The sequence below is a fragment of the Epinephelus fuscoguttatus genome, linkage group LG24, assembly GCF_011397635.1.
Source record: "Epinephelus fuscoguttatus linkage group LG24, E.fuscoguttatus.final_Chr_v1".
NCBI classification, from domain to species: Eukaryota; Metazoa; Chordata; class Actinopteri; order Perciformes; family Serranidae; genus Epinephelus; species Epinephelus fuscoguttatus.
In genome coordinates, this window is record NC_064775.1 from 15,754,969 (window position 1) to 15,769,706 (window position 14,738).

At 41.6% G+C, this 14,738-nt stretch overlaps 1 protein-coding gene across 6 annotated transcripts in view; it reads left to right on the top strand.

Annotated features, from left to right (window-relative positions):
- The window catches only part of LOC125885219 (OX-2 membrane glycoprotein-like), a 33,543-nt gene extending 21,067 nt beyond the window's left edge, over nt 1-12,476 (top strand). For 2 of the 6 annotated variants that reach the window (XM_049570770.1, XM_049570765.1), the window contains exons 2-6: nt 3,430-3,768; nt 11,015-11,302; nt 11,422-11,518; nt 11,649-11,708; nt 11,895-12,476. In XM_049570770.1, the coding sequence (XP_049426727.1) occupies nt 3,430-3,768; nt 11,015-11,302; nt 11,422-11,518; nt 11,649-11,708; nt 11,895-12,027 (917 nt within the window). In that variant the 3' untranslated portion in view covers nt 12,028-12,476. Of the gene's footprint in view, nt 1-3,429; nt 3,769-9,891; nt 10,010-10,577; nt 10,917-11,014; nt 11,303-11,421; nt 11,519-11,648; nt 11,709-11,894 lie in introns of those variants that run through there. The other 4 variants (XM_049570769.1, XM_049570764.1, XM_049570766.1 and 1 more) reach the window with 3 other exon arrangements.
- Nucleotides 12,477-14,738: the final 2,262 nt, after the last annotated feature.

A 14,738-nucleotide genomic window follows, 5' to 3' on the forward strand; every position in this document is an offset into this window, starting at 1 on the left:
AGTCGAGGGACTGAACATTGACAAAGAAAACACAGTGATGGAAACAAATGATGTGTATGCTGCAGAGAGCATTGGAGCAGTGAGGACAAAAGGTAAAAAATGGTTTGTCAATCTTAGGCTAAATGTAAGATTACAGAGATGCCAGCTTGATTCGGGAGCTACGTGCAACGTCATGAGTCTCAGAGACAAGAAGAGACTGGCTCCGAGAGAAAAGCTAAAACACAGCAGCACCACACTTAAGCTGTATTCAGACCACAGGCTGCCATCACTAGGGGTCTTTACGGATTGTGTGGTGCGGGGTCACAAATACAAATTGCAGTTTGAGGTTGTGAACACACGGCAGTTGCCACTGCTGTTAGGATCCATGTCAGAGGAGATGGGGATCATACACTTTACCATCCCAGAGGAGCTCAGAGTGGAGGAGCTCAACAGAGTGAATGACAGCCTCACCAATCCTCTCTCCAGAAATGCAGTCATCACAGCATATCATGATGTCTTCATGAGTCCGGTGGAGGCACTCCCTGGAGAGGTTCACTCTGAGCTGGATCTAGCAGTTCAGCTGGTACAGTGTGCACCACGCAATGTCCCTGTAGCCATGAAGGACGCTGTGAAGGCTCAGCTGGACAGATATGAAGCGGAGGGCCATATCACGTCTGTCAGTGAGCCCACGGACTGGATCAGCAATATGGTCATCGTCAAAAGACCAGAAAAGCTGCACATATGTTTATGGCTGCACACCTCAACCGTGCACTCAAGCGATCTCATTACATCATGCCCATGCTGGAGGATGTGCTTTACAAGCTGCCCAAAGCCAAAGTTTTCACACTGGTTGATGCAAGAGATGCTTTTCTGCAGTGTAAGCTGGATGAAGTCAGTAGCCTCACGACCACCTTTTGGACACCCTGGGGCCGAAAGAGATGGTTGAAACTTCCATTTGGTGTGTCAGTGGCTCCAGAGGTCTACCAGAGGAAGCAGCATGAAGCAAGCTTCAGTTTAAAGTATCTGAAGTGCGTTTCCATGGCCACATATTGCCAGCTGTGGGACTCAAGGCCGACCCAGAAAAAGTCAGGGCCATTTTGGACATGCCAGCCCCATCTGAAGTCAAGAGTGCGCAGAGACTCATTGGATTCGTCACTTACCTGGCCAAGTTCCTTCCACAGCTTTCAGAAGTATGTGAGCCTCTGAGGAGACTCACCAAAAAGGACACAGTGTGGCACTGGCTGCCAAAGCATGATGCAGCTGTCAGGGAGATAAAATGGCTTGTGACCATGACGCCTGTGCTACGATACTATGATGTCGCAAAACCCGTCACAGTGCAGAGTGACTCCAGCCAGCATGACTTGAGCTGCTGTCTGATGCAGGAGGGACAGCCTATTGCGTTTGCTTCAAGGGCACTCACACCCACTGAACAAAACTATGCGCAGATAGAGAAGGAGTGCCTCAGCATAGTGTTTGCCTGCCAGCGTTTCCATCCCCTCATAGCCCCTCGTAGCAATCTTCAGTAAGCCCCTTCTTAATGCTTGCAGAGCATGCTACTGGCTCTCCAGAACTACAACCTGCAAGTTATCTACAAGCCAGGACCGGAAATGTTCGTGAGTGACACACTGAGCAGGGCTGTTGCGCCCAACGCACACCCCAGCTCTATGCATGTGCAGCACACAGTCTGTAGTATGGTGGATGAGCAGCGGGCAATTGAGCACATAAATATGACTGACTATCTCAACGTCACTGACAAAAGATTGTTGCAGATAAAGCAACACACAGACAATGACACACAGCTGCAAGCCGTGAAGGCTATCATCCTGAATGGCTGGCCAGTCGACAAGGAGAAACTGAGCAGGCAGTAAGAGAGTACTGGCCTATCAAAGAGGAGTTAAGTGTTCAAAATGGGGTGTTGTTTAGAGGACAGAGAGTTGTGATCCCCAAGTCAGTGCGAGCTGAAATGCTCGCCAGAGTACACTGCAGTCACATCGGAGGCAACGCCTGCTACAGACAGGCACGGGAGACCATATACTGGCCTGGAATGCAGAGTGAAATTAAGGACTTTGTCAGTAAATGCACAACATGCAGCGAATACGCTGTAGAGCATGAGAAAGAGATGATGCTGAGCCATGAACTGCCCACACGCCCCTGGCAAATTGTGAGCCTAGATCTGTTTCAACACAGTGGGAAAGACTTTCTGATGTTGGTGGATCATTACTCAGATTACTGGGAGATTGATGGTCTGCCAGACCTCAGTGCAGAGACTACAATAAAACGATGCAAGGCTCAGTTTGCTTGGTACGGGCAACCTGACAGGGTCATCACTGACAACGGGCCCCAGTTTGCCTGTACTCAGTTTCGCCATTTTTCTGTGGAATGGGAGTTTGAACATGTCACCTCCTCACCAAGGCATCCCAAGGCCAACGGAAAGGCAGAGGCAGCTGTTAAAATTGCAAAGAATCTATGCAAGAAAGTACTTCGGGAAGGCAAGGACTCCTGGAAAGCAATATTATAGTGGCGAAACACCCCTACAGAGGGAATGGACAGCAATCCTGCCCAGCGTCTGATGGCACAGCGTCTGAAGTCAGCTCTGCCAGTGGCTCCTGCACTTCTTGAGCCACGAGTCATTACAAATGTAGTTGACAAATTGTGCCACAGGAAACAGGTGTCTAAACCCATCTATGACAGGACTGCAAAGGACTTACCTGAACTTGCAGTGGGTGAAGCAGTTCGAATGAAACCACTGCCTGGGAACAGGACAGGCATGTGGCAGCGGGGAGTGTGTCTGCGCAAAGTAGCTCCACGGTCCTATCTGGTGGAGGTCGAGGGCTCTCTCTATCGTCGCAACCATGTCAACCTACATATGACAGAACCGATACCATCACAAAACTCTATGACAGGTTCAGAGGGTCCACATGCCCCTGACTCTCCACAGACCTCAGAAACAGCAGCTGTCCCATCATCATCTCATTCCCCTGCTCTCTCGCGTTATGGCCGTCAGATACGGCCTCCCAGCAGACTGAACCTGTAAGTTCACATGGACAGTAACAAAATTTGGGGGGGGGGGGTACTAAAAGAAAGAAAAGTGGGAGAGATAAGTGGAGCTGTTTTATTGTCTTGCAGCAACAACAACTACAGGCGCGCGCGGGAATGCAGGTGTAGTTTACCTATCAGGTAAAAGGTTAAGCCCCGCCCCTTTATCCTAAATCCTGTATTAGATTCTGGACTATTTGAAGTGAAGAAATGTGTTATATTACTTTTTGTGCCACTGATTTGCTGTGGACAGTTGTGTTCAGCAGCTCCTCTCAATGTTATGGTCAGATGAAGGCAGGCAGCCACTCAGGATACTTAGACATGAAATCACACATTTATCTTTCTACTGTATGTTTCACACTTGACCTACAGAGGAACACACTGCCTCACCTCTGACACTGTCCCTCCCTGCAGGTCTAGCAGCTGTGATAGAGACTCAGCAGACTGTGATGGCAGCAGTGGGAGAAGACGCTCTTTTAAACTGTCAGCTGATGCAACCTAAAGATGTTCTTCAAGTCACATGGCAGAAAATTTTACCTGACAAGGAGCAGAATGTCGCATCTTACAGCGAATACTTTGGTAAGAAAGTGAATCCTGACTTTAGAGATAAAGTGGAGTTTAAATATGCTGGACTGCAGAACAGCTCCATAGTTATCAGGAGGGTGACGGAGGAAGATGAAGGATGCTATCACTGTTTGTTCAACACCTACCCTGACGGAGCTCTCACTGGTTCAACCTGCCTCCAACTCTATGGTAAGAACCTTACAGTGTTGTTAAAGACATCTTCATCATGGGCCCTAGGCGTTTTTTGGGTATTTTTACTGCCTTTACTTTTAAGCTCATATCACAGTCATTATAAAGGCTACATACACATGCTATATCTTGTTTTTTTTCAGGACAATCTGTGCTAACCAGATTTGCCATCATTTCATGTCCTTCTATGTACCTGTATTTTATATTAATTTTTATATCAATGAAAAAAACAAATCTGTGTGACTAAATTCTTACATCATTACATGTATCTATATATATGCAGAGGGGAGACTCTCTGGAATCTGGCAATATAAGAACCATGATGGTGGGACATTCTGTCACTTAACAGTTGTCCAAAACAAGTGGTTTGTGCCAGGCAGACATAATTGCCAGTATTTATTCATTATTGCAAGAAATTCCATTGAGTCATTCACAAGTCAAAAATGTGTTTTATCTGAAAGAAACGTGCAATATTTACATCTAAGATAATAGAAAAATAGTCAACCAAGTGCAATGCTGTCCTCCAAGATAATATTTACCACTTTGTTTGCAGTAAACAAAGTTTTTTGTTGTTTTTCAGTTTCAGTTATATATTGGGGGGACATTTTGGGCATTGGAGGGGGGACACATGTCCCCCTCAATGTATATGGTGACTATGGCCCTGTCATGCATGCATAATTAGGCTACAGTTGTCTGGGTGCGCAAAGGTGAAGTACGCTGGTCTTGTCATACAAAGTTTGACGAGTGTCAACTGGACAATATGGAGATATTTGCATCTTGAAAGCCGGACTACAAATGTGGATAGACAGGGAGAAACACACGCTAGCCTAAGATGTGGTAAGATACGATATTCCTCACTATATGAAGTGACTGATAACAAGATGGACTGTAAAGAAATTCGTCAGGTTTTTATTTTGTAGACAATCAATCTGTATTTATAGCATGATGGGATGACAGCACAATGACGTATGTGGTATCACTGGAAAGCTCCTGTCCTGCGCTTTCATATGATATGCGTGGCATTTCTGTGCGACCCTGCATTCGCGAGTAATCCATCTAAGAGTAATGTGTGTGCAAAGCTGCATGAAAGCTCTGTTATTCATGATTTTAGTGTAACTTTATCATTTTTTCCGCTGTGAAAACATTGGACTACCGACAAGTCTTGTCAGGTCTTGTCGGAAAGCTATGATTCTGCTGTTTCACGTGGCTTCTCGCTATGACGCACGGTCGCGGAGAAAATCAATAGAGAAGAACAGGTGTGAATTTGGATGCACTATGCATCGTTCGGGCCCATAGGGTTAAAGTTTGTCCTGTAAAAACTTGATGTGATATCATGTTACCATGATTCCTGAGGTCACACTGTCATCTGCTGATGGTGAGAAACACTTGAGAAGATACTGACTGATAGACTGATAAACACTTTATGGTTCTGATGTTTGACTTTCTTTTTCCAGGTTTTGATGAGGAATCTGGCTCTGATAACAGTGATCACAGTAAGTGAACCTTTATGTGGTCTCATGTCAGTCTCACCATTTGATCTGTAGTTGCTTTATGAATGTTGAGTGTTACTAATTTTCCTCTCTTCTCACAGATGTCACTTTGATCACTGTGTTGGTCGTGGTGTCCTGTGTTTGTGTTGCTGCTGCAGTCATCCTGCTTATAAGGAAACTTTGTGACAGGTAATTATAAACTGACCTTGTAACACCAGTAACTCACAGTTAATAAAATAATGACTCACTGAGATATATTTTGACAAAACTCACAAATAAATGTTTGTTCAGCACTGACTTTTCTTAAATCTTTCAGTCTGTCACACAGAGAGGAGAACATAAGGTTATTCCAGGTAGGGGGTTCAACAAACTCTGAGTCTAACCCTGAACCCTGAGTTGATTTACCCTGAGAAGGAAACTCTGAGTTACCGGTTCCAGAACAGCTGATTTGAGTTAGTTCAGTCAACTCCGAGCATGTTCACTCTGGGTTAAGCCGACAATAAAAAGCCATCATCAATGGAGCTCCGACTCCACGATTCACCATGGCAACAGGTAAATAAAAGACAGTGCCTCCATTTTAATCCAGTGGATGTAGAGATATTAATGCATGTGTAGCAGACGGTGCACGTTTATCTTTAAAACAAGAGCCTGAGTCAGAGCGAGGAAAGTGTAAATAAGTTAACCATGAAGTTAATAAAAAAGTTTGATTCAGTGTTGTCCGTTTATTCATCATTTATCGGACTCACATTTCCTTAATGAAGATAAAGTGGTGGAATCTGTGTATCAGGATGTAGATACATTACATTATATTAATAATATATAATAATATATTTGTTCAGATTTAATCTGATGGGGAAAAACAGGAGGCAGCAACTGAAAAATAGGAAGATTTAAAACATAATGGCTAGGCTATAGATCAAAGACATAAAGACATGACTGTAAACTCACAGTCTGACCCAGTAATATGTTTGGTGATTTGCACTTGAAAAGACATTAAGAGGTTAAAATACAGTAGATTTTAAAATGTTGGACGTCTATTTGTATCTTGACTCAACAGCATTCAGTGACTTTATTTCAGCTACAAATGTAGTAAATTTAAAGACACTGAAATGCTGCACCATTGCTCACTCAGAAATATTAACATAGGCTATAATCCCCAATATTAGGCTATAGGAATTATGTTCCATCAGTGCGACCAATGACATCAGTGATAGAGATCATTAGTCATTGATACTACATGTCTAAAGCTTCATACCGATTTTTTAAATTTAAATAATTAGACCTACACATTATGTGCAATAAACATTTCGGAGCTGCTCTAACAGACTGACAGTCTGATCCTTGTGCACAGTGTTATAAAAAGGAATAAATATAAAAAGGACAGAGATTTGATTCTGAGCTGAGGATGAATTCTCGCTGTGTAATATTTGAATGTAAAGACAAAAACTGATGTCCAAAGAAATGACTGATGTGCATAAATTCAGTAACTTAAGACAGTCCTGAGTAACAAACTAATATCCAGCAGGATTTAGATTGTGACAGACGGTAAATCTCCGCTAATGAATGCGCTTCGATACAAGCTTTGACACGGACTGAATGAATGAGGAAATGAAACAGCCTGTAAGAGGAAAGAGACAGAGAAAAACTCAGGGTTTATTGAAGAAAACCTGCCAGCAAGCAGGTTAGGTTCACAGACTCAGTTGCCATGGTGATTGACTCAGAGTTTGATTTACCTCTCTTTCTGCAACTGAAAACCCTCATTTCAGGGTTAATATACTTTAATATACTTTCTGGAATACCCCTCTGGACACCGCAAAGAACAACCACATATACTGAAGAGTAAGACACTTTATTCATTTTTCACTTTCATCTTTACCTCCCTAAATTATGTATTAACATATTTATTAAGTCAACTACAATGCACTGTACTCTTCATGGACCTTTGTGTATTCATAGTCAGCATGTTTATCATCACTGTTGTTCAGAGTGATTTGGAAACTGACTATCATCATGTTTTTATCTGAAGGTCCAAAGCACCTTTAATGATTCAAGAGAACGAGGTGCATAAGAAGACGTCTTCTGGGAAAAGGAAAGAAAATGGCTCCCCAAAAGAATTGTCTCTGATAGCAGGGTGTCAGTGACAGCAGTTGTGACCTGCGCCACAACACTGTCACGCCAAAAAACGAACTAGAAGAAAGCAGCTCCCTGGAGCTTCAACAGTCACATGTAGAGCTCTGAAGCAGGTAACTTCACTCTAACTCAGAGTCACAGTGACCGCAACACAGTGCAACAGTAAAGCTTTGATTCAAACTAATCTAACAGGCAGATGACCAGAATACAACCTCATGTGTTTTGATGAGAAAAACGAAATGTCCTGTGAGGTTATAGCGCCATCTAGTGTGCTTTGTGAGGAGGAAGACGTTCACATGAGCCCAAGTGTGTGCACATAGCACATTTGTATATAACTATAACTGTATGCAGCTATAAAGTTTAATTTACAGCTAACATATTAAATAACACACATGATGTTATTTTCTGCATAATATTTTCTGTGTGTTCTTAATTTTGCACTTGACTCTGTTTTTTTCTGTCTGGACACATTATGTAGTTGTAATTGTGGTAAAGTGCTGACTGTATGTGGGTCAGGTGGATTTTGTTGTTGTCTTCTGTCTGTTTATATGTTTCTGCACTTGATGTGCTGTGCATTACTGTATGTCCATGGTGTTTCTAATGATCTAATGTTGTAGATTTAATAATTTATTCTGACTGTTTATTTTAATTTATTTTTGTTTTGTTTATAAAACAGCTGTATGTTTCACGAGTGGTTTCACTTCTGTTCACTTCATGTTGTTGTTGCCCCTGATTCTTATTTATTTATTGTCCAGTGATGTATGTCTCTGGATAGTTAGAGGACGTTTAACTGTCTGGAAACCAGGACGTCCATGTTCTAAAAACATAACTGAAATATATGAGTGTTCAGAAAGATTTAATCTTCCTCTTTTCACTGCACCAATGAAGGACTTTGAATTAATAACACCTACTGAAGAAACAATATAATTTAGCCACACAATTATTCTAGAAGCCGAGAACAGTCATTATTTCAGTTATTTTTTTAATGCCCTTATCTCGAGATCAAGATTTAGTTATTTATTATTTTTGAGAAAATGAGCTTTGTTATAATGGCCTTAAAAAACATAATTGTAAGCATGGCATTCTTTGCTTGTATGTACACTGAGGCTAAATGATGAATGTGTGTGAGTCTTGTGTTAAAGAGACATTCAGCTACTGTAAAACCTCATTTAATAGCCCACACTATTATTTAAATCACTGACATCAACAGGCCTATATTTGGAACAGGCCTTTGATTCCTTTCACACAGAACTGTTGCTCAGCAAAGATCAGGAATTACAAACACATTTCTTTTGCCACACCGGGCTGATAAAAGGGACTGGGCTTTTAACTGAGCTTTTTTGGTAAATTAAAAATGTGTCGGCAAAATAAACCTTGAATTAAAATGAATATTTGTGTGGATTACTGAGCCAAGTCCCAAACTGTCAGGGGCCCCTCTGAGCTTCACCTACAATATGTCAAATTAGCACATAGCCTAGCAACCTGGAAGAGACTCGAAATGCCTAGAACACTACACAAAGAGATGCAAAAGAACTGCAAAAAGACAAAAACAAAAAAGGACAAAATAAAGAGACACAAAACCAGCACAAGAGAATTGGAAGGAGATAGTCATTGTTCCCATAAGGAAACCAGGGAAAGATGCTAGTAAACCAACAACTTACAGACCAATAGCATGAACATTTAATATCTGCAAACTTATGGAGAGAATGGTAAATGAAAGATTGATGTATTTTATAGAGAAACATGGTTTAATTGAAGGATTTCAAAGTGGATTTCGGATAGGGAGGATTATGGAAGTGTAGTGTATGGTTCTGCTGCAAAAACTGTATTAACTGTGATCCAGGCTCAGGCTCTTAGGCTGTGTGTAGGGGCAAGAAGAACATCACCTGTGTGTGCCTCGCAAGTTGAAGCAGGAGAAATGCCACTGTCTTTATGTAGGAAGAGTTAATTATTGGATGAATCTAAGAGGACATGAATAAAATCACCCAACCGGAAAAGTGTTACAACAATGTTGGGAAAGGGAGAGAACAATGAATTTAAGTTTTGGATGGACAGGAGATGAAACAGCAAGAGACCTGGGGGTGTATGAAATGCAGTTCGGCCCGACAGTATTGTGGCCTGCAACCCCTGTGTGGATGTTAGAGTATGGTAATGGGACAATTCACATTATAGGGAAACATGTAAATGGATTATGTGACTATTGTCAGACACCAGAAACAGTGGAACATGTGATTACTGCAACAAATACAGAAAGGAACGGAAGGAAATGCTGGAGGAGATGAGGAGAGAAGGACTTACAGGATCAAGCATAAAAAAGGACATACTGGCGTGTGGTGAGACTGGGAAAGGCAGAAAGTGTCCGATGTGCTTTCTAAAAAGAACTGGATTGATATGGAGAATATGAGGCACTGGATAATATAGGAGTCAAATAACTCCAGAAGATGGCGGTAATGCGACGCTAAGGATGCAAACTACCGTAAAACCACGGAGAAGAAGAAGGACACGCCCCTTACATTAATAAGTTTCACTTCAGACTTTTGGCGGTAAATCCAGTCCAGCAGCAGAAATGGTGCACCGAGCAGTCATCCTTCTCTTTTATTTGTTGGGATTCCTTCAGAAAGGTGAGAAAGAGATAACACAGTCATTTCATAGCCTGTAAGTTATTTATTGTAATGAAACTGAAAGCACAGCTGTGTGACTCCTGTCGGCTCTGTTCTTATTATTGCAGGCGTGTAATGTGTTTTAGGCGGGTAATTGTGAAAATACTTTTACTTTGTTTGATGACAATATTACTGTTTACATAGAAGTTTACAAAGCAACAGATACTTAACAAATGAGACTTCATCACTGAGTTAAACCTGACTATTGTAGCCTATTAGCCTATATCACGACAACAACAACAATAACAACAACAACGGGCGCGCGCGGGAACGCAGGTGTGGTTTACCTATCAGGTATAAACTTTTGCCCCGCCCCTTTATCCTTAATCCTGTATTATTTTGTTTTTGGACTATTTTAAGTGAAGAAATGTGATGCGTTATATATTTTTTTGTGCCACTGATTTGCTGTGGACAGTTGTGTTCAGCAGCTCCTCTCAACGTTATGGTCAGGTGAAGGTAGGCAGTCACTCAGGACACTTGACCAACAGAGGAACACACTGCCTCACCTCTGACACTGTCCTCCCTGCAGGTCTAGCAGCTGTGATAGAGACTCAGCAGACTGTGATGGCAGCAGTGGGAGAAGACGCTCTTTTAAACTGTCAGCTGATGCAACCTAAAGATGTTGTTCAAGTCACATGGCAGAAAATTTTACCTGACAAGGAGCAGAATGTCGCTACTTACACCAAATACTTTGGTCAGAGAGTGAACCCTGGTTTTAGAGATAAAATGAAGTTTAAATATGCTGGACTGCAGAACAGCTCCATAGTTATTAATAATGTGACGGAGGAAGATGAAGGATGCTATCACTGTTTGTTTAACTCCTACCCTGATGGAGCTCTGACTGGTTCAACCTGCCTCCAACTCTATGGTAAGAACCTTACAGTGTTATTAAAGACATCTCCATCATCCTTAAAGTCTGTCCTGTAAAAACTTGATGTGATGTTTTTAAATGTGTGGTGTGTGCAGAGCTGCATGAACCCGTTCTACATGTCAGAGAATCAAACTCTCCTGAAGAGGCAGTTGTGTCCTGCTCGGCCACAGGTCGACCTGCTCCCACAGTAACACTGACTGTCCCTCACTACAACTCTACTAGTGTCACCAACACCAACGCTACAGTCACTGTCACTGCTACAGCCGTGCTGCCTCGTCTCCATGGCAACAGCACACAGGTTGGATGTGCAGTGCGAGTGCTCTCTGGTCCTCAGATAGAGGTGTTTACCATGATTCCTGAGGTCACACTGTCGTCTGCTGATGGTGAGAAACACCTCGGCGTCACTAAGTGAACCTTTATGTGTTCTCATGTCAGTCTCACTATTTCATCTGTAGTTGCTTTATGAATGTTGAGTGTTACTAATTTTCCTCTCTTCTCACAGATGTCACTTTGATCACTGTGTTGGTCGTGGTGTCCTGTGTTTGTGTTGCTGCTGCAGTCATCATCATCATCCTGCTTATAAGGAAACATCAGAAAAGGTAAATTTAAACTTGCCTTGTTGTAACATCAGTGTCTCACAGTTAATATTATAATTACTGATTGAGATTTATTTAGACAAAACCCACAAATAAATGTTTGTTCAGCACTGACTTTTCTTAAATCCTTCAGTGTGTCACACAGAGACTGTGAGGAGAACAGGACACCACAAAAAACAACTGAACGGACTGAGTAAGTCACTGAATTCATTTTTCACATGTACTTTCATCTGTACCTCCCTAACTCATGTGTTTTATGTAGTCAATCACAATGCACTGTACTCTTCATGGACCTTTGTGTATTCATAGTCAGCATGTTTATCATCACTGTTGTTTAGAGTGATTTGGAAACTGACTAATATCTTGTTTTTATCTGAAGGTCCAAAACACCTTTAATGAATGGAGAGAACAATGTACGGCAACGGACGTCTCCTGAGAAAAATAAAGAAAATGGCTCCCCAAAAGAATCATCTCTGATAGCAGGGTGTCAGCGACAGCTGTTTTTACCGTAGCCACAAGACTGTTAAACCAAAACAGAGGAACTTGAAGAAAGCAGCTCCCTGGAGCTTCAACAGTCACATGTAGAGCTCTGAAGCAGGTAACTTCACTCTAACTCAGAGTCACAGTGACTGCAACACAGTGCAACAGTAAAGCTTTGATTCAAACTAATCTAACAGGCAGATGACCAGAATACAAGCTGATGTGTTTTGATGAGAACAAGGAAATGTCCTGTGAGGTGGTCAGGTGATTATTTTATTCCAAATAAGCACACACTATAATGCAGCTATAAAGCTTAATTCAAAGCTAACTCAAAGCTCAAAGTATTAAATAACACACATAATGTTATATTCTGCTTAATATTTTCTGTGTTTGCACTTATACAGTACAGGCCAAAAGTTTGGACACACCCCATTCAACGTGTTTTCTTTATTTTCATGACTATTTACATTGTAGATTCTCACTGAAGGCATCAAAACTATGAATGAACACATGTGAAGTTATGTACTTAACAAAAAAAGGTGAAATAACTGAAAACATGTTTTATATTCTAGTTTCTTCAAAATAGCCACCCTTTGCTCTGATTACTGCTTTGCACACTCTTGGCATTCTCTCCATGAGCTTCAAGAGGTAGTCACCTGAAATGGTTTCCACTTCACAGGTGTGCCTTATCAGGGTTAATTAGTGGAATTTCTTGCTTTATCAATGGGGTTGGGACCATCAGTTGTGTTGTGCAGAAGTCAGGTTAATACACAGCCGACAGCCCTATTGGACAACTGTTAAAATTCATATTATGGCAAGAACCAATCAGCTAACTAAAGAAAAAGAGTGGCCATCATTACTTTAAGAAATGAAGGTCAGTCAGTCCGGAAAATTGCAAAAACTTTAAATGTGTCCCCAAGTGGAGTTGCAAAAACCATCAAGCGCTACAACGAAACTGGCACACATGAGGACCGACCCAGGAAAGGAAGACCAAGAGTCACCTCTGCTTCTGAGGATAAGTTCATCCGAGTCACCAGCCTCAGAAATAGCAAGTTAACAGCAGCTCAGATCAGAGACCAGATGAATGCCACACAGAGTTCTAGCAGCAGACCCATCTCTAGAACAACTGTTAAGAGGAGACTGCGCGAATCAGGCCTTCATGGTCAAATAGCTGCGAGGAAACCACTGCTAAGGAGAGGCAACAAGCAGAAGAGATTTGTTTGGGCCAAGAAACACAAGGAATGGACATTAGACCAGTGGAAATCTGTGCTTTGGTCTGATGAGTCTAAATTTGAGATCTTTGGTTCCAACCGCTGTGTCTTTGTGAGACGCAGAAAAGGTGAACGGATGGATTCCACATGCCTGGTTCCCACTGTGAAGCATGGAGGAGGAGGTGTGATGGTGTGGGGGTGTTTTGCTGGTGACACTGTTGGGGATTTATTCAAAATTGAAGGCACACTGAACCAGCATGGCTACCACAGCATCCTGCAGCGACATGCCATCCCATCCGGTTTGCGTTTAGTTGGACGATCATTTATTTTTCAACAGGACAATGACCCCAAACACACCTCCAGGCTGTGTAAGGGCTATTTGACCAAGAAGGAGAGTGATGGAGTGCTGCGGCAGATGACCTGGCCTCCACAGTCACCGGACCTGAACCCAATCGAGATGGTTTGGGGTGAGCTGGACCGCAGAGTGAAGGCAAAGGGGCCAACAAGTGCTAAACACCTCTGGGAACTCCTTCAAGACTGTTGGAAAACCATTTCAGGTGACTACCTCTTGAAGCTCATGGAGAGAATGCCAAGAGTGTGCAAAGCAGTAATCAGAGCAAAGGGTGGCTATTTTGAAGAAACTAGAATATAAAACATGTTTTCAGTTATTTCACCTTTTTTTGTTAAGTACATAACTCCACATGTGTTCATTCATAGTTTTGATGCCTTCAGTGAGAATCTACAATGTAAATAGTCATGAAAATAAAGAAAACGCATTGAATGAGAAGGTGTGTCCAAACTTTTGGCCTGTACTGTATGTTTCTGCACTTGATGTGCTGTGCAGTATATCCAACGCATTTCTAATGATCGAATGTTTTAGATTTGATAATTATTCTCTGACTGTTTGTTAATTTATTTTTATTTTGTTTATAAAACAAGTGTGTTAATGTCACGAGAGATTTGGCGTCTGTGCACTACACGTTTTGTTGCCTCTGATTCTTACTTATGACAGGTGTTTGTCCAGTGACGTATGTCTCTGGATAGTTATAACTGAAAAAATATGAGAGTGTTTAGAAAATCATTTCACTGCACCAACCTGCCACAAAGAACTGTGAGTCAGTAACACTTGATGGAGAAATGAAATGATTTAGCCACACAATTATTCTCTGCCATGATCTTTTCATGTAAATATTTTGTCACACAGTGGTGGAAAAAAGTTTTCGGACACCCTTAAAATTTTACACAATCTCAAATATTATCATGAAATATTTGTGGAAAAATCTTTTTTGTGTTTCAAAAGGTGTGGCTGCATTAGACAGATACAAACAAATACAAATTATATTTTTTTGTTTATTGTTTACAAGAAAAACTAACAAAACTAAATTCTTGACAGTTTCAATATGTCAGTTCTCAACATTGTCTGTATCAAAGTCAACAAATAACAGAGAATGTGTTCAAAACTGAACAAAAAATAAATAAACCATCACATCATCAAATTGATATTTAGTAGTCCTGCCATTGGCACGTAGTAG